We start from the raw sequence: 22,312 nt of genomic DNA on the forward strand, positions 1-22,312 counted from the left end.
GTCACATGCGCATCGGGTGATTCTGACGTCTAAATCGTCTCTCCTGATGCGCTCCAGACTCTGGGCGTTGGCGTGCATGGCCAGCTATATTTGAAGTTGAAACTTCTCTCATTAATCTCAGCCTGAGCATCAATTTAACATGAGCTGCACATATGGATGCAATGAAAAGATGGTTATGGAAGACGACAGGTTAGATGCCCGCACATGATCCCGAGACTGTTCTGCCGATTGCTATAAAATTCCGAGTCGTGCCTACGGCATGGGTTAAACGTGGGCATGAACTCAATATCATCACGGAACTTAAGTACCTCAGCCCTGCGTCCTCATTTCTCAGTAAGCCTGCTCTGTTGTGTTTGTTTCCATCATCATTTGACAGGTTTATGTCAATTCTCGCTAGGGTCCACCGCTGCGTTTATCTCATACGGGATAACGGGGCCCAAGAGCAGCTCGCTGGATACATCATGTACGTCTTTCCAGCTGACTACTCTTTCAATTTCCCTCATATGACGGAGCCGATCATGCCGAACATCGTAATGTAATTTTACGTGCTTCTTAGACCTGTACGTTTCCTAAATCTCACTCTGCGCTCGCGCGAGGTCATTGATCCGCTATTTGCACTCGCGGAGTCATCCTCATTACCAATACCGCCCTCGCCCGACTGTCTACACTCATTAAAATTGACAGTTAATGTACCGACTTCTGCGATGATATGGCTGCACCATATCTACAAGCTCCAACGGCCAAGAAACGTTGCTGCCATACGTCTAGCTTTCGTTCTTGAGGACGACTTCACCTCGTGGCGCAACAGCGATCTCGCGTACGCGATGTCCTCTCCTCTCTAGGGAGTCCCAGGCCCATACCTGAAGGGGGTCATCTCCTCACAGCGCTATCGCTCAACAATCTACAGTTATTAAGTACCACCAAAGTAAGTCGCCTCCTCAACCCGAGCTCTGAGCCCCAGTATTGCCACCCCGGACGAGCCGCTAACTACCAGAAGAACACGGAGCAAGTGGGCCACTTTGTATTCTTGTCTAACCAGGGTCCACTTTCCCCCTTAGTATCATTGTTGCGCGGTCTATGCAGCGGCGAAGGTTGGTGTCACCGGTCAGAAGAACCTTCAGGCTTCTACATGACTGCGGCTAAAACATTTGAAGAGCACACTGTACACTAAGAGGGCAGGAGCTGAGTGCTGAGAGCTCATCTGAATTTGCTACCGGGCACATTCGTTCCAGTAATCATGGTGGGCATAACATCGCAAGGTGGAGCCGCTAATCAATACATGAATATAGTGACTGTAGGTCACACATTACACGGACGGAGACGCATAGCATGTCCAACCCATCGCTGCAATCCATGCGTCTCCAGCTACCAGATCTTATCGTCCAGAAAAAGGTCTGGACACTCACAGAGATACATTCCTGTGATACTCCCTCAGGACTTTCTCTTCAGGACCCCGAGGCTCGGGGCGCTCAGCTCTGGAACACGCACCATGTCCATGGGCCCATTTTCGCTCAAGGAGGCGGAAAACGTGGACGATGTCCGAGTCAGGCTAAACATCTACGATAAGCACTGTTATGACCACATTCCGAAGGAACTTACCATCATTGTGCAGGTGTGTGCAATCTGTGTTGGTGGCAGGTCTCACCTAATCTAGAAATGTTAGTGGCCCAGTTGTAAGTCATTTTGTAAAAAGGCGACAAGGTTAGCAAGGTCCTGGTGCCATTCTCTGTACACGAGATCAGCATGCATATGAGGGACTGGCGGAAGGTGAACAGATCATGTCACTTTGCGTCGTACCATTCCTGACGGCGGCCCAAAGCCTGGGGGCTAACGACGGGGGCAAGAAACGTCCATGCGTTCCGTATATCTGGTCGAGATCCGGGAGATGGCAATGAGCGACCGGCAGCCTGTCTTATCTCGAGTATTGGCTGCCGTAAAGCGGGAGTCTAATGCCACCACCGCGCGGTCCGCTGCTGACCACCCTGTCAGCATCTGATTCTGTACAATACCTAGACTTTCTGCTACAAGGATCTCAATGTACATAGCTTGAGCGCGCCATGGAGAGGCCCTGACCCAGACGCACGAGCCAAGTCTCGTGCTTCTCGCTGACGCTAAGGGATCAGGGAGAAGCCGCCATGTGATATAAGACGAGAGTCGCGAACGGTCGGGCTAGCAAGGACGTTGCATATTCGCGGCAGCAGCTGACAGATCCGAGCATCCTACTATGCGACTGTATTGGACACAAAGTGTGCTACTGCTGCGAACACGGACGACGGCAAGAAGTCCGGCTTGCGAGCGCTACGAATCTAGCGAGAGTGATTCCGTGGCAGATACCAAATTATTGCGGGGGTCGAGGTCGATGATAGCAATGCGCGGCTGCTCCTGAACTGGTGGCAGCGAGCTCTGGTTCGCCTTGCTAGATGCGGTCCTCTCGACCCGTAGGAGGGGCGCCGAGTTTACGGCAGGTGTCGCGACCGCGTCGCTCTGGGACGGAGATGGTGGAGACATAGACATCGGCGAGATAGAGGCGGCGTACTGCGAGCTCGTGTATGACATGGCTGGTGACCCGCTGTTCGACGAGACTGAAGCGAATGGCGATGACGATCGGAGATGCCGCGATGACAGGTCGTGGATGTGTGAAGCCGCTGTGGGAAAGTAATCCGAGCGTTCAACAGATCCTGAGCTGACGGGAGATCCAGACGGTCTGCGGCGGCTAAGGGCAGCGGCAGGTAAGTGATGAACAGCAGAAGGCGGAGTAGATGGGACGATGGTTGATTGAGACAGGGAGTGAGAGTGTGACGACTGGGTCATCCGAGGAGACGAGACATGGGATTGCGATGGGGTAGTTGATAAAGGCGGAGTAGGACCTAACTGATGATCTCCAGACGGTCGAAGATGACGAGTAGAGGGGGGTGACGCATTCTCGAACTGGGGTGAGATAGGCTCTACGCTTTGAGGAAGACCGTCGAGTCTTCCGTACGCCGGTAATCGCGCTACCGGCATAGCATATGTGGAGCCTAGGGCTCTAGCCATGCGGTCTCGAATAGGCGAGGATGTTTCGTAAAATATATTTGAGCGCTGTTGACGTACTGGCTGTTGAGTGACTGCTTGTGCTCGTGAAGGGTATACTGAGAGCGGGGTAACAACTGTGGGTAGTGCAGACATAGAGTATCGATTGCCCTGAAGCGTGCGAGCAGGTCCTGACATGGAGCGCCTGGGAGTACCGGTGTCCATCCGCGGCGGTGGAACGAATCCTATTTCCTGTCTGGGCCGTGTTCGCATGCCGTCGCCATTCTCTGAAACATTCTGCATAGGCCTTTGTGATGAACGTCCCCGAAGCCGAAAGAGAAGCCGCTGGTCTGCACTGCCGTCGTGCGGAGACGCAGGGTAGCGCAACCCACCCCCAGAACTCGACAGGTCGGCGACGTAGGCGGGGAATTGCGGTGAGACTTGTCCTGAGTTTCCGGCATGCCGGGGATAACGTGCGCCCTCAGTGAAGGAGCGTATAGATGCAACATCATCCGAATCGGTGACCGATCTAGGATCTTCGTCATCGGTTAATATCTCGCTATTATTCGACGATGAAGCAGTTTCATGGTCGATTTCCCTTGCAGTGGTGAATGCAGTAGCAAGGTCAAGCCCTTGACCAAGACTTTCCTCGAAAGCCAGCTGGTCCTCTTCAGGGGCCTCAGGTGGCGGTGGACTAGTCCATTTCGCACGCTTCGGAGCCATATGAGCCGGCCGTTCCGCGGGGTATGACGCCGGAAGAGGCGGTGCAGAAGAAGGTATCTGGTGTACTTCTGGGGGCGACAGACGGTCCGGCTCGGGTGCACCCGTAGGCCTCATGGGGTTGCTGCCAATGGTGTAAGGAGTCTGGGCAGCCTTGGGGACTGAAGGCAATTTGGGCGGAGTGAAGGACGGGCGGGACGGAGATGCGTGAAGAAGCTCTTCATCCTTCCGCTCTTCGCACAACTGTGCCAGCGCGACAAATGCACGGTCAGGGCGTGCTGCCAATATTCGTGAGGCACGCATAAACTCTCCTCGGATCTATATTTCCACGCTTCTCAGCGCAGTATGACCGGGGCATGTGCTGATTAACTCACAGTATACAGGCCGTCTCTCGTGACACAGCGCGCCACGTTGAAATTGGTTTCGAAGGGATCCTAGGAAAGAATCAATACAGGACTAGGCAATCTTAGGCTAGTGGGATGTACCTCTATACATAGGCGATTCCTCTCCCTTGCTGTTCCCTTGTCGGGCTTGCCAGGGTGTCAGCCAGATGTAGCTATTGCAGTAGGGGCACATACGTCGTTGTCCCACCCTTTGCTCTCCTTGGTCAACAGACCAGCCCGGATGGAAGCGACCCCAGTATTATAGGCGAAATCCCGCGAGTAAAATTTGAAAAAGTCGATCAGGCTGCGCGATGTTTCAGCGCAAAGCTTCAGGAAAGAAGCGACAAACGTACAGCTCGGCGACACTCTCTGTATTTTGCGAATGCCAGCGTTGTCTAAGTAGATTGACATCGTCGAAAAACCTGTGGAATATTAATCTATGAGCTGGTACTAGATGTTACTACCCACCAAACATTGTATCCATTAATATGAGTTTCTTCCTACATTGAGTGAGCACGGCAGTATACTGTCGGATGTGAATAGATGTACCTGAGAGATAGGTCGTAGAGGAGGTATTTGCTGAAGATTTGGTAATACAGGAGGGTTCTTGACGTGCACAAGGAAATATATGACAAGTAGGACGTAGCCGTATGATGACAGAGTGCCCTTGTAGGGCGAGTTAATCTTTCTACACACCTCATTAGTTAATTTAGCTAATATCATACTGTCCATAGCACTTACCTTCGCTTACACCACACTTTCACTATATGATACGACGGAGTTGAGACAGCATACACGCAACCTGCTGTATGAGAACTTACGAAATAAGACCAAGGTGCGCACACGCATGGGATCTATCATAGCATAACACATGAGAAGTCTTGTGTTTTCCAAGGCTAGCCTGTTCTCGAAGCCAATATCACAGGCGATGCCATATGGCAACCCAGGTTGGGGGTCTAATGAGAGCTTCACAATTGGTATCCGCGCATGGGGTAACGGCTTGATATGGAACTTTGTCTCTGTAGAAGAGGATTCAGGTTACGGAAGACACACAAGATGAAGCTTTACGCACCTCGCGCAAAGAGGTCCCCCAGCATATTGACCAAATCTGTCGCAGGTAGTCGGTCCTCCGAATCTATCAAGCAGCAAAGATCCATGTCTGTCATCCGCGTCAAACCCCACACAACTACCTGGCGCGAGAAATGCCATACCAGAGTTACGCAAGCTGAATCCATTGGCGGTGCTGCCAAAAGATAGCAACCGACTGTCGGGCTCAATAGTGCGTATGAGTCGCTCGAGCAGCTTTCTGACATCCTCTTTGATGCTCAGCTCATCCTGAGTAGGAAGCAGCTGCACGACGAATTCAACAAGACATTGGGTGAGCTCTGCAGCGAATTGGGCTTTCGAGATATGGGATCTACGAGGCGGGCTCGTCTGCACGACGTGTAGTTGCCGGGACGGCTGGCCGTGGTGAATGTTACTGAGCGTCGGAGAGTATACGGCAGCCATGAGTCGGCTGCTTGCTGCCACTGGGGATCCTGCCGCCAAGTGTTGCTCGTTGCTCGAGGTTAGAAGATCGTGAAAGTCGAGATCAGACTAGCCTTGTCCGCCGAAGTGCGAGTCTGGGACGCTGCAATTCACCCCGTTATAGAACGCATAATTTAGACGCCCGATGCCCACATGCCCCGAGGGCCGAAGGTCATTGCCTTTACTGAAACAGCCACCCAAACACTTGCAACACAAGGTGTCGGTCAAGCACAGGGGTCCGGGATACCCAAGGCTTCGTGGTAGAGCACGATATATCCTGCAGTGCCTCCCGTGGGAGATGTCTAATTCTCCCCCTTTCGCACTGCCCAATCTGCGGCGGGAGTAGTGACACATGTTGCCTTCGAAGCCGTGCTGCAAACGCTCTTTCCCGGACAAGTACAGTGTCGGTCGAGAACAAGAGTCAGTCGTCATCGCAATAAGCCGCTGAACCCTAGCTGAGTTCGCGGACAGAGCCCTGACTGCGCTATCGGGCGAGCCATGGGACACAGGCGTAGCCTATGGCGATGCAGCAGACTGCCGTAAAGCCTCAGTTCCGTCAATGGGGCAGCCTTCGTCTCCATCTCACAGCAGCTGTGGTAGTTACCAGCAGGAACCCACATGGAGCTGGTAGCCTTCGGGCGGTATAGCGGCTGGGAGGACTCTGTCCTTGGCTGTCCCAGACAATGCAGTGGATGCTGGGCGCGGAGTCCCATGTTAAGACCCTGGGACCAAGTCGGCAGGTCTGTGCACCATGACCAAAAGAAGACCGTGGATCTGCTGGAAGAATCGGAGAAATTCAATCGGTAGTAACGCAAGAATGCAGCCATGGTACGTACTCGTTATCAGGGCTGCAATAATCATGAGGCTCTATCGACTCCGATGAGGAACTTCCCTGCTTTGAGCAGAGCTTAATCGTGATGGATCCAACGGCGGCGTATGGGAAGAAGGGTCACAGAAAAGGCTTCAGGAAAGGGTCTCTGGCATTATGAGACGCAAGCGAACCGAAGTATCAGCATAACGTTCATTGACATCGACGTCGACTGCTGAAGCGATTAAAGTTCGAGTGTTCAGAATACAAAGAATATTATTATTATTTTTCGCGTCTTTTTCTGGTTCTAACTATTTTCGTCCAACTGAAGCGAAGGCGACTACCGACCAGACAACTCGCTGGCATAACACGTCAATAAACGATGTTTCTATAGAAGGGGAGACGCACCTGAAAGCAGACTCCATGCATAACTTGATCTCACGATAACTGACAACGAGACAGCTCTGCTCATCACGAGAAACAAGCATGATGCGCTCATCAACGCCGGCATCCAGCTGTGCGCTCAATTAGCGCGGATACAGCAGGCAAAGCACCGGCGCAAACCTTGTTAAGACACGTCAGAACGTGAGAAATATTGACGACTGGCTGACCGTTCTGGTCGACCTGGTGGAAGACATAGTCACGGAACAGCTTAACAATATATCGGTCACCAGTTTCCGACCACCGAGGGTCTCGCGCGAATTCGGGCCGTTCGTCGATGAAACCGAATTTACAAAGAAGGCGCACTATACGGCCATTCTCGAGCTCGCTCATTAAATCGCTTTCGAGTTGGTCGACAGCACTGGAGCCGAAACGTCAGCAGAAGCGAGAAGGCTGTGATAAATCGGACGTACTTCAGAGACTCATCGAACTCTTGCAGCATCTGAGGCTTCATCATATCGAACACCTGGCGGATGGTCTACGAAACTTCATGAAAACCTCACAATGGCGTCACGCTAAGATACGCACCTTCAAGGGGCTCGGCTTCTGCATGAGATACACAATGATGTTCCTGATCTCCTGCGGATAATTCCGGCCAACGTTCTCCAAAGATTTTTGCAGGTTATTGACGGCTCCAAGATTGTTACAACATAGACTGAGAATCAGCCTGCCAAACATCACTAAGTCTTCCTGCTGCAACATCGCGATGTCTTGCCGAGCCTCAAACATGAGGACGTCTACGATGCCACACGAACTGACACGGACCCTATCGCGGTAATTGAGTACCTCGCGTGAGAGAAGAAAAGTCATAGCTATACCTATTGTTACCAGTGACCAAGATCTTGGTAGGATCGACGACGCGAACAGCGAGCCCGGCATCATGGACGGTCTTGATCGCACCGGCAATCTGGACGATATACGACCAGAGGGTACGCTCTGCTATGCGACTAGTTTGCGCTTGAAGTCGGCCGTTCTGAAACTGAGGAGCCTTCGTCTTGATATGCGCGTCGAACACAGTCTCAGCGGTGGGGTGATACTCATACACGACAACGAGAGCTAAATGGAGCCGTGAGCAACCTAATCATACGCACACATAGAACCTGGCATACAATTGTCGTTAAACGCTCGTGTGGTAAAGGCTTCCTTAACTGAGATCACATTCGGGTGCTTGAGACGAGACCAAGACTCAATGCTAGAAAACGCGGCCTGGCTATTCAGTCGATAGTCTGGGACACAGTCAGCGGGAGCAGGCAATAGAAACCAAGACTAGACTAACTCTCGATTCGCCGCAGTACGTATGCGATGCCATCTTGAGAGTTAAGTGCCTTGTATACAGTGGAGTACCAATTCCCAAACTTGCGTCGTTCACCGATCGTGGACTCGAGGGGCATCAGCGAGTGATAGCCTTGTGTCTCCTCTGGTAAATTTAGCCCCGGGGGAGGAGCTGCATAGGTCGCCTCTGACCGTCTTTGGAGCTCTTCGCGGACATTATCAGAGATGAAATAGCGCTGCTGCAACGCCTCCGGTCGAGAATGTGTATACAGGTGATAGTCCAACTGCGAGACAAGCAAATGGTCAATACTTGCGAGATATACAGGGCGATGTCCAACTTACTGGCTGATGCGCGAAGGCGCCTTCGGTTGAATAGAAAGGGTCCATTGCGCCATCGTAGTCCATGAGATGCATGTCCCCCACTTGGTCATACGGATTCATATTCATTGAGGGATCGAGCTGAGTGTATCTCGTTTAAGGAAAGTCTACGTGCGAAGAAAGGCCCACTGACTGCCTGAAAATGTTCTGCCAAATTAGCTACGCCTTCCGGGTTGGCACTCATATCAGACTGCTGAGCTTGAGAGTCATAGGCTCCTGACTCGTCGTAGTGATATTCGGATGAACCTGTTGATAATGCGAAACTGGAATGTAGTTGAATCTCGTGGTAGGTCTAGAATAGTAAGTATTAAAGACACACATTGGCCCAATATGGCTACTTGGTACAGCGGGAGCGGGGACTGGGCTGGCGGGGTTCTTTGGTACGAACACAGGTGCATTTACCGCTTGTGCGGGCAGCGCGGCACTCGGGGTTGGTGAATCCGGGGGTCTACAAGAAAAGCATGACGTCCTGAAACGCGCTCTATCGTCTGCTGGGCTTACACAGGGGATGAAGAGTCGAGCTGCGAAGGTAACCTGAGCTGGTCACAGCGAAGATCAGACAAGAGACGTACAGGAGGATGGTAGTAGATACAGCCTTTGTCCTGAAATTTACACGATCTGCAACCGAGATGGGTATGAGAAACAGTACTGAGAATCAATAGCATACCCATATATCATGATATTTCTACATTGTCTCTGTGTGCTGTCTACGACGCGTGCTCAGTTGATCCTCAGTCACTTGAAAGCTGAATCTTACCCTTCCTGGCGAATTTCGGGCTCGAAGGCTCTGAATGTGAGGAGGAAGGGGCGACTATCTTTACAGCAGAAGAGGATGGCCTTGAGAAAAACGACATCCTGCGGCCAAAGGACGACGGCGTGAAGCGAACAGGGCCATTGGCCGAGGTCGCTATGTCTTCATTGCGTAACGCGCTTTGGAGAGTCGCTTGCTTACCCGAGTAAGCACTCGCTTGAAGCGCTGTTTCAGTCTTTTGTTACCGCAATACAACGGCCCGTCAGACTCCGGTGATAACACTTCTATGCGCACTTTACCACGTGCCGTTGCTTAATACCCGCCTTACCGCGGCTTCAAACACCAAAGCCCACCTTACCCTCAACCACCATGTCTCTGGCTCGAGACGCTGCCGCTTTCAAAAGTGCCTTGACGAGGCAGGACTATTCATCATGGCACTCTCAACCACCACCACTGCAACAACCGCAGGATGCGGCTGAATCATCTTCGTCGAAAAAGAAGAAACGGCCTAAGTCAAGCATGTCTTGCTTCCTTGCCGTTGTTCGCGGCTCTCATTAACAGTCAGGGTCAGACATCGTGTATTCTCAGCCTGCAGACACCGGCAAGGGCCAGGATGTCAATACTCAGCTCGTTTACGCTGTGAACCACCTTAAGTCGCATGGAAACCCGATGCGTCTGCAAGACTTGGCCATCATCACAGAGCTGCCCCTTGATACAGACAAGGTCCTTTTTGAGAAGTTCAAGTCGCACGATAGGGTCGTCCATGATCCTAAAACGGACCTCTTTTCGTATCGAGTATGCCCAGCCTCTGCTCAGCGTGACTTGTAGCTTGTCTGATGACCTTGTCTTAGCATGATTTCAACGTCCGGAATAAGGCGTCCCTCCTCACAGAAATCCAGCGACAGACTCGGAAGGGCGGCGGCCTCTCTATACGTACTCTGAAGGAGAGCTGGAAAGAGGCTCCTCAGGCAATCGAGGAACTGGAGAAGGAGGGCGAAGTGTACGTCACTCGGACGCTGAAAGATGGCCAGTTGCGGATGGTCTTCTGGAACGAGATAAAGCCAGATGAGGAGGACGGCGGTGGTCAGGTGGAGAAAGGTGCGTCGGACGGTGCTGAATAGATAATCACGTCCGCGTGGGCTGACCATGAGCAGAATTCCTCGACCTGTGGCATTCATTACAAGTGCCGAATGATGTGGACCTTCTCAAGCAGCTCGTGAATGAAGGCTTGCAAGCTACCGCCGGCGAGACCGTAGTGCCTAAGGGGCCTATGACGAAGAGGAAGGGCAAGAAAACGGCTACAAGACAAAGACAGATCCGCCTCACGAACACGCACTTGAAGGGTCAGATCGATTTGTCGAAGGACTACGTCACACCTGGGAAGTCATGAGAGGCTTTCCGAAGGCAGTATCTAGGTATTCATTATCTTGTGTATACTAGACTAATTCCCGCGCGATATCATTGAACTTGCCATTCGTATCTGAACGAAGTCTTCTGCAGACCAGTCACCGCTCCCGTTTTGTCGTCAGCGTGCTAGGTGTACGCTGAATATGAATCATTACATGTAGGTTTTCTAACATCCGAGATAGGTGCGTCTCGCGCTACCTCCCCCGTTGTGCACCATTAACGAAATTACCCATGATGTCTTCCGATACGTATCAATTGTATAGCCATACTCAGTTGTTGCAGCCTGTGGGTGGACTCCACTAGTGTTCCTATTTGTTCCGCAGGTTGGCGAGTCCGCATTCTTGTTCTCTGGACGGTCACATGAGACCAGGATCGGATTGTTACATATATAACGACTTGACTGGATGTGAGCTGAGCACTGTATGAGGTCTGTTACTGTTTTTAGGCCTTTTCTACTCGCTCACGACCGTCGATTGTCCGTTCGTGCAGCCCCTCTCTTTGTACGAGGGACTTCGTCTTGTGCTAAGTTATCGTTATAGCAGTCCAGACTACTCACTTCATCTGTCCCTGAGCTCAGTCGTGCCGTCCACCACAGGTTCGTCGAGATGAACTTCAACGCCCTGGTGCTGGCGATATCACTCGGCGTACTGCTACATGCTTCAAAGTCTATGTCGATTTTAGGGCTGCTCTGCGATCTATCAAGTATGTTATTTCCTTCAATCTCTGCAGACGTGGCTGATAGAGCTGTGCAGCTATTATCCTGGTTTCCGGTCGCTCATTGTGTCCTTTGGCATACTCGGCGTTTTCTTCAAAGAGCCAAGACGTGGCTTGGCAGGCGGCTGGCTTCGTTTCTGGCGCAGAAAACACCTCAACTCCGAGCAAGCCGGTGTCGGTATTATTAGTCACATCAGTGTTCCGCGGTGCTCGTGGTAGTCCTTTTCGTGACATGCGTCCAATGCCTTTGCAGATCGCAATTCTCCCTAGCGTGACCACTTACTTGGTCCTCGCAGACGCTACTGTGAGGTTCGTGCCTCGGTTTCTTTCTTAACACCCGATCCTAACCAGAAAACACAGGAGGTCACAGGCCAAAGAGCGCGTTTCCCAAAGCCTTCTTATGCTTTTTTTCAGGATCTTCGGCGGGAATATCATCGCTTCTGAAGGCGATGAATGGAAGCGCCACAGGAAAGTTGCTGCACCACCCTTCTCTGAGGTCGGTCAATTACCTCGTGTAGACACGTGGGACCTTCTCACAGTACACATAGCGCAACAATCGCCTCGTGTGGGATGAAACAGTGAAGATTGCGAATGTGTTTTTCGAGAACGTCTGGGGCCCGCAAAAAAAAAGGTTGTTCTTGACAATGTCGTTCGGTCACTGACGCTGCCGGTAATACTTAATGGTGCCATCGATTGCCTAAAAGCTAACACTGGGCCGCCGGTTCAGATGGCATTGCACGTTATAAGCGTCGCAGGTTTCGGCAAGCGAGCCTTGTGGCAGGCTGACAGCGCTCTTCCGCCCAACCACAAGATATCGTTTCAGGTAGGACGAATAGTGAATATTCACATGTAATAGTACTCACTGCGACTTTGCAGGAGGTGTAGAAGGGTTTTCAGCGCCAACACCGAGAATTTACATTTACCTTCTTTTTGCATGTACGCAGATGTTGGACGGCGGCTCGACCGGGAAGACAGGACGTAGGCGACGTCGCAAGTGACGGAGTACCCCGCGACCTGAGGGCGGCAGGAACGTGCATGTAAATAGGGGCCCGTCGCACGCGAGCGTGCCGAGTCATCGCCATCGCCTGTCGGGGCGGCGCGCCTTTCCCGAAGCCTGACGCCACTACTTATCGCACTCGCAGATTCTTCCCCTATAGAGACCCTTTCGTCGACGTTTGCCTTCACTTTCCGTACACATGGACCTCCGGCCGGGAGCACGGCAGCGGATGTATATTAAAGGCGACCTCCCGCCATCGAATGTGCCCCTCCGAGCTTCGGGCACATCCTAAGTCATCGAGATTATTCTCGCGAGAGCGCGAGACGAGCGTCACCCACGGCAAGCGCGGGTACGAGTAATCGAGTCATTGAGTCACGCCCGCGGGCACAAGTAGTCAAGAGTTCCATTATCCGTTCATCGAGCTAAGCTACAAGTCTTGTACACGAGTTCGCCTTCGGCCGTCCCTTCCCCTCTCGTCCAGCCCCGCATATATCGAGCGCCGACCTCTACGTCGAATCCTCCTCTATAGAGGCTCTCCATGTCGTGTCAACTGACTTATGGGTCAAGATGATCGCGCCAAAGCTGGTAATGGAATGGGCTCTTAAACAACGAATCGCACAAGTGAAGCTTGCTTTCGAGGAACTCGAGGTGAGCGTTATTTTTTTGTGTCATTTGAATGATCGCTGACTTCTCGATGTCAGCAATACATGCTAGAGCTGATCCAGGAATGCCGAAACTTAGAGAAGAACGCCATGATCTATATTGCCCATGTGCCACTACAGACCAGCAGCTATAAAACGCTTGCAGGAAATATCTTTATTTTTATGCTTGCCGGTGTGTTGCTTCCCTGGACACGGTTTCCTGCAAGATTCGACTTGCAATGTTCGATATAGGACATGAAGTTTGTGTTTCTCATGGAGCAGGGATGGCGTTCTTTTCAATAACTTAAATCCGTAGACTACGGCGCATACATTAGCGTTCACCTTCGGTCTACTATCGTTGCATCCGGACTACCAAGAGAAGCTCTACAAGCATATTAAGAGCATTATCCCAGACGGGCGGCCACCCATGAGTCTCCTCAGAGCAGCTATACCTGTAGCGAGACATCAGATTCACGAAGAGACGCACCTACTACTGAGTACATGGCGTAAGTTTTCTACTATGCGGATAACGACCACATATCTAACACTTGTGCAGTGTCTTCTATGAGACACTCCGTCTATTCCCTCGGCGAGTACGGAGTCCCTCATATCGGAGTATCCATCTCATGTCGTCTGTAGGTCACCACAATTCCAAAGGTGGCAGCTGAAGACACAACCCTGGTGACGACTGATCGAGTCGGAAACGAAGTCGTCGTTCCAGTATCTCGTGGAACATCACTACAGATCAGCGTCGCTGCTCTGCACTACAACCGTGCGCACTCATGCAAGTTCAATGAAGGGAACATTGCTCACTCTCCCTTTAGCCCGGTACTGGGATGACCCACTTGCATTCAAGCCCGAGAGGTTCCACGGTGACTGGCCTCGGGAGGCGTGTCTTCCATTTAGCTCTGGTGCACGTTCATGTCTAGGCAGACGGTGGGTACACTTCTGTCGCTATGGAGTGATGCGCGCATCTCACGCCCATTGCTGTAGGTCCTTTGAGACAGAAGGAATCGCAATACTGACCATGCTCCTTTCTCGCTACAAGATTGAGTTGAAGGATGATCTCAAATTTGTGAACAAAACATAGAGGAGCGTTGGCAGCGTGTCCTCGAGATCAAAGATGGGATTACAATCGCGTGAGTGTCTGGAGAGGTGTATCCCGTCAGAGCGACTTTAACACACTCTGCAGACCTGCTCATTTGTCCCTGGTTTTCAGACAGCGCTAGGCCCGACAGCTACGTATTGCCGGCGCAGACATCTATTCTGAGTCCAAGAAGTGTTATACGACCACCACTCTAGTTTGCTATCTTTTGCATATCAAAGATCTATGCTAAGCGTTTGTGGCCTTCATAGCTATTGACTTCGCGCATCATCTAGCTAGAATCGAGGGGAGGGTCTCAGATGAAATTGGATGGTGTGAATGAAAAGATGCGGATTTACCCATGCTAGTGGTGTCTGAGCCTGACAGTAAGGCCCATCCTACAGGGCGTTCCAAGTATCAGCGAAGACTTGGCTCCTCTGAAACGGGAGACTTGCTGAGACACCAGCTGAGCGTCGAGCATTTTCTTTATACCATGACAGCCGTGTAGAGCTTCACTCGTCTTCACTGAGGAAACGAAGTCAAGCTTCACTCTGCCCAAGTGGTCCATTGTGCAATACGATTGCTACGCTGATCGTTGCGCTTTCAAGTTGTCCTTTATCATACAACGAACGTCAAAGCTCTGAGTATCTTCAAGAACTTCGTCGGTAGACTTTTCACGAAAACGGTGATCCCTTCGTTGCACATATCCCGTGTCATGCGAAGGGCCTTCAGACGACAGATTTCAGAGTGAATACTATTGAACAACAAGATACACGTTGGTAGGGCGCGGTGAGTAAGACGGTCTCCCTTCAGGAGTTATAGTAGTCGACGAAAGACAAGGCGTCGGAAGTCGTACAGCGAAGATTATCAAACTAATAAGATGCATCGCCACGATAGCCACGAAAACAGGATTGCAAAGCCCAATGATACATTGATAACAGGCACGTGTGAGATAGACGGGGCGAAAAGAGAGGATGTGAGAGAGGAGGAAGATGTAATGGAAAGCAAACAAAATCAAAAGAACAGTCCTGCCGGGAATATGTGGCGCTATGGGCCACGAACTCTACTGCATGTGTGCATGATGATGCCTCCTTCAGAGGCGTGTGGCATGGGGTGGGCATTACGGGCATCAGACATATTCGCGAACGGAATTACTGCACGAGAGGAAATCATGAGGAAAGGACCTATGCAGTTGCACGCTTGACCACCTGTATACAAGTTAGCCGCACAAGGCGCGGTAATGAATCATCTTTACGCACTTCACGAGCCCAGCGAATGGTCTTTTTGGTGTCTGGTGCAAAGCGACCACGTGCTCGCAGTTCGGATGCGACCCATTCTGCGAGGAGGTATTGCTTGATCTCGCCATTCGGGAATGTATCCGCGAGGTCACCGACGAGGCCAATTGCAAGTTTGACATTAGTCTCCGTGCGCTCGCTGTCAGCAAGACACTTCTGCACGAGCTCAAGGATGGCGGGCACATGCGGCAGGAGTAATTGCACCTTGTCGGTGTTCTTAAGGCCGCCAACGATGCCGGTGTACGCCTCAACAATGCCCTCGCGAAGCTGCTGGACGTACTCGACGAGTTCGATGTCAAGCGGGTTCGGCGTGATGGCACCCGCCTGGCGAAGGACCCCGATCGTTGTCGCGAGGTAAGGCTCGAACGCAGGGCCAACTGCGAGCGCAATGTCACCAAAACAGGACAGAATAGTGATCTTGACATTGCGGTTGAGGACGTCGCTCTGCAGGTTCTCGAGGAGAACACCCATGAATGCACCCGCATACTGCGCGCTCTGGTCGCCGAGGGCACGTGAAAGGTCACCGATAACGCCGATAGCAACGGTGCACAGCTGTGCGTCTTCATGTGCCTTCAACGCGGGGTATAATAAAGGCAGGAAGGCGTTCATGTATGGCGCAAAATTTTGCTCAAGAGCTAAAGTACAGAATGAGCCGAAGTCAGTCGAGGAGACGGCCGTACTCACCATTAGCCATGGCACCGACCAGGAGGAATGCATCCTCGAGAACAGTTGAGGTCTTGCCTGCAGCTTGAGTGAGCTGGAGAACGAGTGTCATAATACGGTCCGCAAGAGGCTGAATCCCACTCTCGAGCTTGCGCACAACACTGATGAGCACGCTGCAGAAATTGCTCTGAAGGTCATTCCAGTTGTTGCGGTCATCGACGCCGAGGATCTGGTTCTGCATTGCAAGAAGTTGCTCCATACGCTGCAGGGTCGTGACTGCAATTTTTGGCACAACATCGACTGTCTCGGGTGTCGCGTGCTGAATGTAAGACGTAATAGCCTCGTAAGCGGCCGTGCGGTAGTTGCCCTCGTTGCTCGCACTGCAGAAGAGAGTTAGAATGCAGATATTGTAAAAATCGAGCAGCGACTTACGTTTCCGTAGTGTGGAGGAGGGCCATCACAATGCCCTCGTAATAGGGAGCAAGCGGGCTAGGCTGTTGCGGCTCCTCTTCCGAGTAACTGAGGTTGTTGGTGAGTTGCATGAGTGCCCAACACGAGTTGCCAACGATACGCGTGTTGTCACGCAAGCCTTGGACAAGCGCGGCAACAAGTGGACGGAGGTGAATGTCGGGCTTGATTGCGTCGCTGAGGAGCTCGCAGATGCGGCCAAGAGTCCAAGCAACACTGTCACGAACATGCGCGGTTTGGTCGGCCATCATGTCGATGAGAATAGGGAGTGCTTGATTGACAAGCGGTGTGAGAACTTGTGGATCCGGCCCATCGAGGATTGAACCAAAGGCCATAACCGCCGCCTCGCGCTGATGCCAGTCTTGCGAACGAATGTTAGCCTCGATGAAGGGGATGACGAGCGGCACGATGTTGTCCGAGACAGACTGTGCAAGCAGACCAAGACAGGTACCCGCTGCCATTGAAACGTTCCACTCATCCTCGTCAGCGTCCTCCTCCTGACGCGTCAACAGCTGCAGAAGCACGGGAAGAATCTCAGGCAATGCAACCTTTGCAAAGAACTTGCTTTCAGTCTCAGGAACCTCGCCATATTCATGGGCCTAAGTTAGAAAATAAGCCTCACTGATGCCCGAGATAAGATAGCAGACGCACCTCGGCAGCTTCCCAGGCAAGGTCGGTTTCGGTCTCGCACACAGTCGACCAGAACTCAATCGCTTGTAAAGCGATTGATTCCTCCTGATGCTTCATGCCCATAACTGTCAGCTGTAAGGGAGACATTAGCTAGGGACAGCAAGCTGCACAAAGGAGTGCGTACACCAAAAAGGGCACGCTCCATGTAGAACGCCATTTTCTCGTAGTACAGAGTCATGATCTTGACCAGGCACTCAAACGCGCCTACTTGCACGGGAACCGAAGGGTTTTGAGTTGCTTCACAGACGACTTGCATGATGTAGTTGCGCTCGCCCTCGCGTTCAAAGTTATCACGAACGAACTCCAGAGAGTTATAAAGCGCAGAGATGGCTGCTAGTTGCACTTCTGACGAAGGTTCCTCTTTCCGTGCGCCATGGATGACGGCCGTGAGGATCTCATTTGCGCGAAGGGCCAGTATCTCGGGTTTCTAGAGCACAATGAGATGCAAAGGACTACAAATGAGTCGCAGTACTCACTATCGACTCGCAAATGTACCCAATCGCTTGTAAAGTTGCTACACGCAGCGGACTGTTGGCCTGGTTGTTCACAAAGCCGAGTAGGATTTCGATGAGATCGCTCCATTGACCAACGGCAAGCTCAACCGCAGCGATTGCGGCCACAAACTGTGCGGCGACCTGGCCCACGCGCGAATTCGTGGACGCGAGTGCTTGCAGAGCTTTTTCTTTGATCTGTGACCGCACGGCGGTGTCGAGTGCAAGCCATCGGTTCGAGTAGTCTTGTTGCCGTGTAGCATCCTGGTGACCGTGAGGCAAAACCGAGGACAATGGCGGTAAAAGCGTACCCTCGCGGAGATGGCGTTCTTCAACGCAAGACCAGCAGCATTTCTTACGTGTGACTGGGAAGCGTCGTTCACGAGTTCGGCGCTGAGCATCATCATGTATGCGGGCTACACATCAAGTTATAACAATTAGGAATGGTGGCCGTGGCCTAAGGAGCGAGTGGACACACGTAGTTCTCCCGGGCCGCGCTCTCGAGTTTCTCTTCGGCATCTTGACGCGTATGTTGATCTGTTTAGAGGTTCGAGGGAGTATATCAGCACGAATGTCGTCGGGATAGGAGATGGCAACAAGTCCAAGACGGACCTGGCGATAGGGTGTTTGCGAGAAGTTCACTGGCATTCATTCTTGCTGTCGTCGAAAGAGTGCTGAACGGCGAGCTTTTAGAAGAGTTTAAGGAGTGGTGGTGGCCGGAGGGAAGATGGTTTTGTACGTACGAAAGGCGGTGGCGGTGGTTGGAAGAAACGCGCGAATTTTCTGAGTGCGCCTGTGCCTTGCACACTTTCATCAACCGCCATCGCATACGGCAATTTTTATCCACTTTCTCCTTGCTCACAGCCAACCAACAAATACATTGTTTCTGGACAACTGCCAGTACTACACTTGTTGTGCTTTGTCAGTGGTCATTGCGGCGGGCACGAGTCACACGCCAACATCGCTCATTATGGCCGACAGAGTGGGTGGCGGCGACGATATCTTGGCTTCACGAGAGTGCTAAGAAGTCAGTAGGGACGTGGTAGTGCAGCACGAGGAGCAGCAATGCGTGGGGGCGCCCCCGCTTCGCGCGGTGGCAAGAGCACGGCGCCGACGATGGACAAGCCGAAGCGAGAAGCCATTCTTGACCTGGCGAAGTACGTTAATGAGAGGATACGGGTCAAGTTCACAGGTGGTCGGGAGGGTAAGCTGTCCGTACCCTTCAACCAACATGAGACTTCATCAGACTTTGCCATAGTCACTGGTGTCCTGAAGGGCTTTGACCAACTGCTGAACCTCGTCCTCGATGACGTTGAAGAGCAACTGCACACAGGCATGTCGTCCGACCGCCTCAGAAAGTTACAATCTAACAATATCACAGAGCCACTGCCGTCAACACGGCAGCTGGGCCTCGTCGTACTTCGTGGTCCGACTTTAACGTTGCTCAGTCCTGTGGATGGCTTCGAGGAAATCGCCAACCCCTTCGTCGCCCAAGACGCATAGCTTGTCGCCCTCAGACTGCTGTACTTTTGCTGTTCTTGATCGTTCTGCTATTATCGATCTGTATTGCACTTGTTGGAATAATGCAAGGTGTGTTGCTACAAGGCCGCCCGTGTCAGGTATTGAGACAGTTGTAGAAAGCCCTAGGAGGAGAGGTACGACACCATCCGCTCTCCCTCAATTCAGTTCGAAGATGAAATCATGATTGATATATGAGTTAACTTCTATACACAGATTGTAAGAAATGAAACAGAGAGAGAGAATACAAGAACATAGAAGGACAGAAATTAACGTAGAATGTAAGGTTTTCAGTAATGTTATACCTTCCCTATGCGCTCCCTCTTCACCCTCTCGATGATGCTGATGCATTCCAACGAGTACCGTACGCTGTTTCCTTTGTTTTCTCGGTTGACGACCCCACTCCCACCGAATGCCCCCCCCTCCCCAGCAGTGTCCGACTTCCGCACCCCCCACGCTTCATCGACCTCAGCACTTCGATCTCGCGCTGGATCCGGAGGTCCTTCGACGCATACACAGCCTCAGCGAGCTCAGGGATCTTCAAGCTGCGGACATAGGCACGAAGGACCGTTGGGAGTGGACCCTGCGCGAACCCTGCGCGGCCAAAGAGCGCTGCCATGTGTACTTGGATGCCACTGGAGATCGCTGTCAGAGACATCATCGAGAATCGGGCATTATTGTAAAGCATACCTAGAGACTGGGCATGCCTTGCAGGCATCGACCACATTCTGTGTGCGGTTTTCTTTGAGTACCAGCGCGTGCCGCTTTGGTGCAGATACCCTGTTTCCGCTGGCGAGGACGTCCTTGAGCTGTGAGATCACCGGAGAGTGGCTCTCCTTGAGCTCGCTGGCGATGATGTCCTCCGGCGATGGGATCACGAGGCCGCTGGCGCGCTTCGAGGGCTTCATCGATAGACACTCTCGGATACTGGTATCGCTGACATACCAGGCTGCACTCTTTGCGAACCGCCTCATCGAACTTGTCTGTCGGCTGGATATCCTTCAATTCGTCGACCATCTGGATCTTCTGCTTGCACATAACAATTTCGGGGGAAGGAAGACCGATGGTGATGGAAGGTCGAGAAACGACGAGCTGCTCGTCGGCAGGATGCTCCTCTTCAGCCGCGTCGCTGCCAGCCTCAACCTCGGCCATCTTGGCGTCAGCCACGGTGCTCGCGGCTACGGGCTGAGCGGTGACCTTGGGGACAACAACCGGTCACTGGTCGGGATCAGAACACTCGCAATGGGCAGAACACATACCTTACTTCTCTTCCCCTCATTGTGACCAGTCTTCTTCACGAACTTCTTGAGTGGTGGTGGCGGCGGAGGTGCTGCGCGCTTCACCTGGCTCGGGGCTGACTTGATGACTTTAGTTGCGACGCGAAACGGAACAGGCTTGATGGGCCTCTTGATATACACTGAGAGCAGCGGCGTTGGCGGCGGGGTGTAGAGCTACCTCATCGGAGTCTTCTTCTCTGCGGGACCGTCCGTCCTTGGGGACGATGTCGGCAGCTTTACGGCCGCAGCTGACCTCCTGGGCTGCACCGGCACTAGGGCCTTGGCGTGCATTGACATTGCGCGGCGTGGCGGCTTCCTGTCGAACGGCGGTGGTGTCATGGTTTGGGGCACTTCCTTGTTGATGACGGGAGTGGATGATTTGGGCTTGATTATGGGCGGGCCAGTGGATGGTACAAGCTTCCGGATCGTCTTCGTCTCGGCGGGTTTCTGCGATGCGGACTCGGAGGGTACCTCGGGCTTGACCTTCGTGAGCCTCGCGGGAGCAGGCTTGGGCTTGGACGCCATTGCGGAGAGCTGAGCTATACGCATGATCGCAGGCTGCTTGGGCTGCTCGTTGACGACTTCAAATTGGCGACGAGCAGCAGCAGCCTTCGTACCCTTGGCGAATTTATTGAAGGAGCTGATGTACGTGACCATGAAGGGACTGCGCGGGTTGTCCATTGCTGTTGGATGTGTGTGCGCTGGAGACGAAGAAGCTGTTAAGCTGAGTTGGGAGCGAGGTCGCTGAGTAGGACTGGGCGAATAGAGTAAAGAGACTACGAGGAAGGCTTCACTGCTTCCGCCAGGATATACGCCCCTGCGGCTAACATCCCGGCCAACCTTAGGCTATGCTGACTTGGGGTGGACAGGAGATCTAGTCTCGTCGTTGGTTCGGAAGATTGGTTAACGGTTATCTGGGGGTCAGCCCATAAGAGCAATGGAATAGTGATATAGGGAAGTCAGCCATGCAATACCGGACCGTGAGTTGAGCTCACCGTGAGGTGCTGAGCCCTCAGGCTGTTAGTATATTCCTGTGAATCTCAGTTTCTGGCTATGAAGTCGACAGACGATTACAAGCTCTCATGTTGAGGTTTCAGATATTCTCAACCTAATGTCCACATTTAGCCATTGAGCTTTAAGTAGGAGATACATCATCCGGTGTATAGTATACTGATACAGGGCACGGCTCGTTACCGCCTCTTAAACATCAGAGGCATCCGGACAGGCCTAACATCATGACTGTCAACACACGCCCAGCTTAAACAATGAGCAGTCCACTCACGTCAACGTCAGACCCCCCTTTGCACGGAGGATCCGCTCCTTACGCTCCTCAAACGTCTCCCCCGCGAACTCTGGCTCCTCCTTGACCTCAATCGTGTACCGTGAGACGAGCATAGTCAAGATCGCGATGCCCTCGGTCTCGAAAAACCTGATATATGCGCGTTAGAGTGGGCTGCGAAAGATTGGCAGGCATACGCACCGGCGTCCGAGGCACGACCGAGCGCCAGAGCTGAAGGGCAGGAACGCGTCGCGTGGCCAGTCGCCGTGGAACCGCTCCGGCTTGAATGCGTACGGATCCTCCCAGTAGCGGGCTACGCGACGGTGCATTGTGTCAGTACAGCAAGGTGCAATCGACATGAAGATGCATACGATTGTAGTGCAAGCCTGTGATATTCAGCACGATGGTGCTGCCTTGGGGGACCGAACGATGACATTATTGCCGCTGCTGTCGGTAGTCACGAGCGTAGCATCCTCAGCGGCGTATTTGGGGACAGCGG

General features: G+C 52.4%; 9 protein-coding genes across 9 annotated transcripts in view; 4 read left to right on the top strand and 5 right to left on the bottom strand.

The window, feature by feature from the left end:
* Window positions 1-2,227: 2,227 nt before the first annotated feature.
* Window positions 2,228-5,648, bottom strand: PHACADRAFT_261315 (uncharacterized protein). Its single transcript, XM_007398991.1, has 12 exons — window positions 5,324-5,648; window positions 5,185-5,271; window positions 4,934-5,131; window positions 4,854-4,875; window positions 4,662-4,800; window positions 4,581-4,612; window positions 4,466-4,534; window positions 4,308-4,416; window positions 4,215-4,259; window positions 4,104-4,163; window positions 2,537-4,047; window positions 2,228-2,484 (listed from the first exon to the last, which is right to left on the bottom strand). Exons 1-12 carry the CDS (start codon window positions 5,619-5,621, stop codon window positions 2,457-2,459), a joined length of 2,598 nt encoding a protein of 865 aa, XP_007399053.1. The 5' UTR covers window positions 5,622-5,648; the 3' UTR covers window positions 2,228-2,456.
* Window positions 5,649-6,685: 1,037 nt separating this feature from the next.
* On the bottom strand, window positions 6,686-9,415 carry PHACADRAFT_261316 (uncharacterized protein). Its single transcript, XM_007398992.1, has 15 exons — window positions 9,296-9,415; window positions 9,206-9,245; window positions 9,111-9,156; window positions 9,040-9,059; window positions 8,858-8,986; window positions 8,672-8,801; window positions 8,503-8,619; window positions 8,165-8,444; window positions 7,998-8,114; window positions 7,707-7,944; window positions 7,417-7,654; window positions 7,302-7,366; window positions 7,012-7,249; window positions 6,856-6,962; window positions 6,686-6,806 (listed from the first exon to the last, which is right to left on the bottom strand). The coding sequence occupies exons 1-15, from the start codon at window positions 9,390-9,392 to the stop codon at window positions 6,788-6,790; spliced, it is 1,881 nt and encodes a 626-aa protein (XP_007399054.1). The 5' UTR covers window positions 9,393-9,415; the 3' UTR covers window positions 6,686-6,787.
* A 205-nt stretch (window positions 9,416-9,620) lies between these two features.
* On the top strand, window positions 9,621-10,945 carry PHACADRAFT_176739 (uncharacterized protein). Its single transcript, XM_007398993.1, has 4 exons — window positions 9,621-9,806; window positions 9,861-10,084; window positions 10,141-10,387; window positions 10,444-10,945. The coding sequence occupies exons 1-4, from the start codon at window positions 9,659-9,661 to the stop codon at window positions 10,677-10,679; spliced, it is 855 nt and encodes a 284-aa protein (XP_007399055.1). The 5' UTR covers window positions 9,621-9,658; the 3' UTR covers window positions 10,680-10,945.
* Window positions 10,946-11,754: 809 nt separating this feature from the next.
* On the top strand, window positions 11,755-12,072 carry PHACADRAFT_149600 (uncharacterized protein; the record flags this gene model as incomplete). The annotated part of the gene is made up of 2 exons (XM_007398994.1): window positions 11,755-11,906; window positions 11,959-12,072. The coding sequence occupies exons 1-2, from the start codon at window positions 11,811-11,813 to the stop codon at window positions 12,070-12,072; spliced, it is 210 nt and encodes a 69-aa protein (XP_007399056.1). The 5' UTR covers window positions 11,755-11,810.
* Window positions 12,073-12,786: 714 nt separating this feature from the next.
* Window positions 12,787-14,138, top strand: PHACADRAFT_211938 (uncharacterized protein; the record flags this gene model as incomplete). Its single annotated transcript, XM_007398995.1, has 8 exons — window positions 12,787-13,055; window positions 13,109-13,241; window positions 13,301-13,308; window positions 13,365-13,554; window positions 13,605-13,663; window positions 13,688-13,820; window positions 13,873-13,984; window positions 14,042-14,138. The coding sequence occupies exons 1-8, from the start codon at window positions 12,975-12,977 to the stop codon at window positions 14,136-14,138; spliced, it is 813 nt and encodes a 270-aa protein (XP_007399057.1). The 5' UTR covers window positions 12,787-12,974.
* A 730-nt stretch (window positions 14,139-14,868) lies between these two features.
* Window positions 14,869-18,418, bottom strand: PHACADRAFT_261320 (uncharacterized protein). Its single transcript, XM_007398996.1, has 10 exons — window positions 18,352-18,418; window positions 18,218-18,276; window positions 18,051-18,155; window positions 17,725-18,003; window positions 17,373-17,675; window positions 17,210-17,320; window positions 16,523-17,157; window positions 16,112-16,470; window positions 15,392-16,062; window positions 14,869-15,340 (listed from the first exon to the last, which is right to left on the bottom strand). Exons 1-10 carry the CDS (start codon window positions 18,389-18,391, stop codon window positions 15,317-15,319), a joined length of 2,586 nt encoding a protein of 861 aa, XP_007399058.1. The 5' UTR covers window positions 18,392-18,418; the 3' UTR covers window positions 14,869-15,316.
* Window positions 18,419-18,597: 179 nt separating this feature from the next.
* Window positions 18,598-19,346, top strand: PHACADRAFT_261323 (uncharacterized protein). Its single transcript, XM_007398997.1, has 4 exons — window positions 18,598-18,721; window positions 18,775-18,943; window positions 18,998-19,072; window positions 19,121-19,346. Exons 2-4 carry the CDS (start codon window positions 18,856-18,858, stop codon window positions 19,240-19,242), a joined length of 285 nt encoding a protein of 94 aa, XP_007399059.1. The 5' UTR covers window positions 18,598-18,721; window positions 18,775-18,855; the 3' UTR covers window positions 19,243-19,346.
* A 25-nt stretch (window positions 19,347-19,371) lies between these two features.
* On the bottom strand, window positions 19,372-21,569 carry PHACADRAFT_186817 (uncharacterized protein). The gene is made up of 3 exons (XM_007398998.1): window positions 20,713-21,569; window positions 20,517-20,661; window positions 19,372-20,454 (listed from the first exon to the last, which is right to left on the bottom strand). The coding sequence occupies exons 1-3, from the start codon at window positions 21,213-21,215 to the stop codon at window positions 19,948-19,950; spliced, it is 1,155 nt and encodes a 384-aa protein (XP_007399060.1). The 5' UTR covers window positions 21,216-21,569; the 3' UTR covers window positions 19,372-19,947.
* A 247-nt stretch (window positions 21,570-21,816) lies between these two features.
* The window catches only part of PHACADRAFT_261326 (uncharacterized protein), a gene marked incomplete at its 3' end in the record, with an annotated part of 3,489 nt that continues 2,993 nt past the window's right edge, over window positions 21,817-22,312 (bottom strand). Inside the window, exon 16 of the mRNA XM_007398999.1 lies at window positions 21,817-21,959. Coding sequence (XP_007399061.1) covers window positions 21,817-21,959 — 143 coding nt within the window. The remainder of the gene's footprint in view (window positions 21,960-22,312) is intronic.

Source organism: Phanerochaete carnosa (assembly GCF_000300595.1).
Source record: "Phanerochaete carnosa HHB-10118-sp unplaced genomic scaffold PHACAscaffold_8, whole genome shotgun sequence".
Classification (NCBI taxonomy): domain Eukaryota; kingdom Fungi; phylum Basidiomycota; class Agaricomycetes; order Polyporales; family Phanerochaetaceae; genus Phanerochaete; species Phanerochaete carnosa.

Excerpts from the sequence above, each read along its gene's own strand:
- PHACADRAFT_186817 (XM_007398998.1), bottom strand. The coding sequence starts at position 21,215 with ATGGACAACCCGCGCAGTCCCTTCATGGTCACGTACATCAGCTCCTTC. Across the intron at positions 20,662-20,712 it reads GAGAAGAAGACTCCGATGAG|GCCCATCAAGCCTGTTCCGT; the intron begins GTAGCTCTACAC and ends GTATATCAAGAG. Across the intron at positions 20,455-20,516 it reads ATGAGGGGAAGAGAAGTAAG|GTCACCGCTCAGCCCGTAGC; the intron begins GTATGTGTTCTG and ends GTTGTCCCCAAG.
- PHACADRAFT_261323 (XM_007398997.1), top strand. The coding sequence starts at position 18,856 with ATGGACAAGCCGAAGCGAGAAGCCATTCTTGACCTGGCGAAGTACGTT. Across the intron at positions 18,944-18,997 it reads GTTCACAGGTGGTCGGGAGG|TCACTGGTGTCCTGAAGGGC; the intron begins GTAAGCTGTCCG and ends ACTTTGCCATAG. Across the intron at positions 19,073-19,120 it reads TGAAGAGCAACTGCACACAG|AGCCACTGCCGTCAACACGG; the intron begins GCATGTCGTCCG and ends ACAATATCACAG.
- PHACADRAFT_261315 (XM_007398991.1), bottom strand. The coding sequence starts at position 5,621 with ATGGCTGCCGTATACTCTCCGACGCTCAGTAACATTCACCACGGCCAG. Across the intron at positions 4,801-4,853 it reads AAAGTGTGGTGTAAGCGAAG|AAAGATTAACTCGCCCTACA; the intron begins GTAAGTGCTATG and ends TGAGGTGTGTAG. Across the intron at positions 4,260-4,307 it reads GCAAAGGGTGGGACAACGAC|CCCGACAAGGGAACAGCAAG; the intron begins GTATGTGCCCCT and ends CACCCTGGCAAG.
- PHACADRAFT_261320 (XM_007398996.1), bottom strand. The coding sequence starts at position 18,391 with ATGAATGCCAGTGAACTTCTCGCAAACACCCTATCGCCAG. Across the intron at positions 18,277-18,351 it reads CGCAAACACCCTATCGCCAG|ATCAACATACGCGTCAAGAT; the intron begins GTCCGTCTTGGA and ends ACCTCTAAACAG. Across the intron at positions 17,676-17,724 it reads GGTACATTTGCGAGTCGATA|AAACCCGAGATACTGGCCCT; the intron begins GTGAGTACTGCG and ends ATTGTGCTCTAG.
- PHACADRAFT_261316 (XM_007398992.1), bottom strand. The coding sequence starts at position 9,392 with ATGTCGTTTTTCTCAAGGCCATCCTCTTCTGCTGTAAAGATAGTCGCC. Across the intron at positions 8,115-8,164 it reads CGTACTGCGGCGAATCGAGA|ACTATCGACTGAATAGCCAG; the intron begins GTTAGTCTAGTC and ends ACTGTGTCCCAG. Across the intron at positions 7,367-7,416 it reads AGAAGCCGAGCCCCTTGAAG|ACCATCCGCCAGGTGTTCGA; the intron begins GTGCGTATCTTA and ends GAAGTTTCGTAG.
- PHACADRAFT_176739 (XM_007398993.1), top strand. The coding sequence starts at position 9,659 with ATGTCTCTGGCTCGAGACGCTGCCGCTTTCAAAAGTGCCTTGACGAGG. Across the intron at positions 10,085-10,140 it reads CGGACCTCTTTTCGTATCGA|CATGATTTCAACGTCCGGAA; the intron begins GTATGCCCAGCC and ends ACCTTGTCTTAG. Across the intron at positions 10,388-10,443 it reads CGGTGGTCAGGTGGAGAAAG|AATTCCTCGACCTGTGGCAT; the intron begins GTGCGTCGGACG and ends GACCATGAGCAG.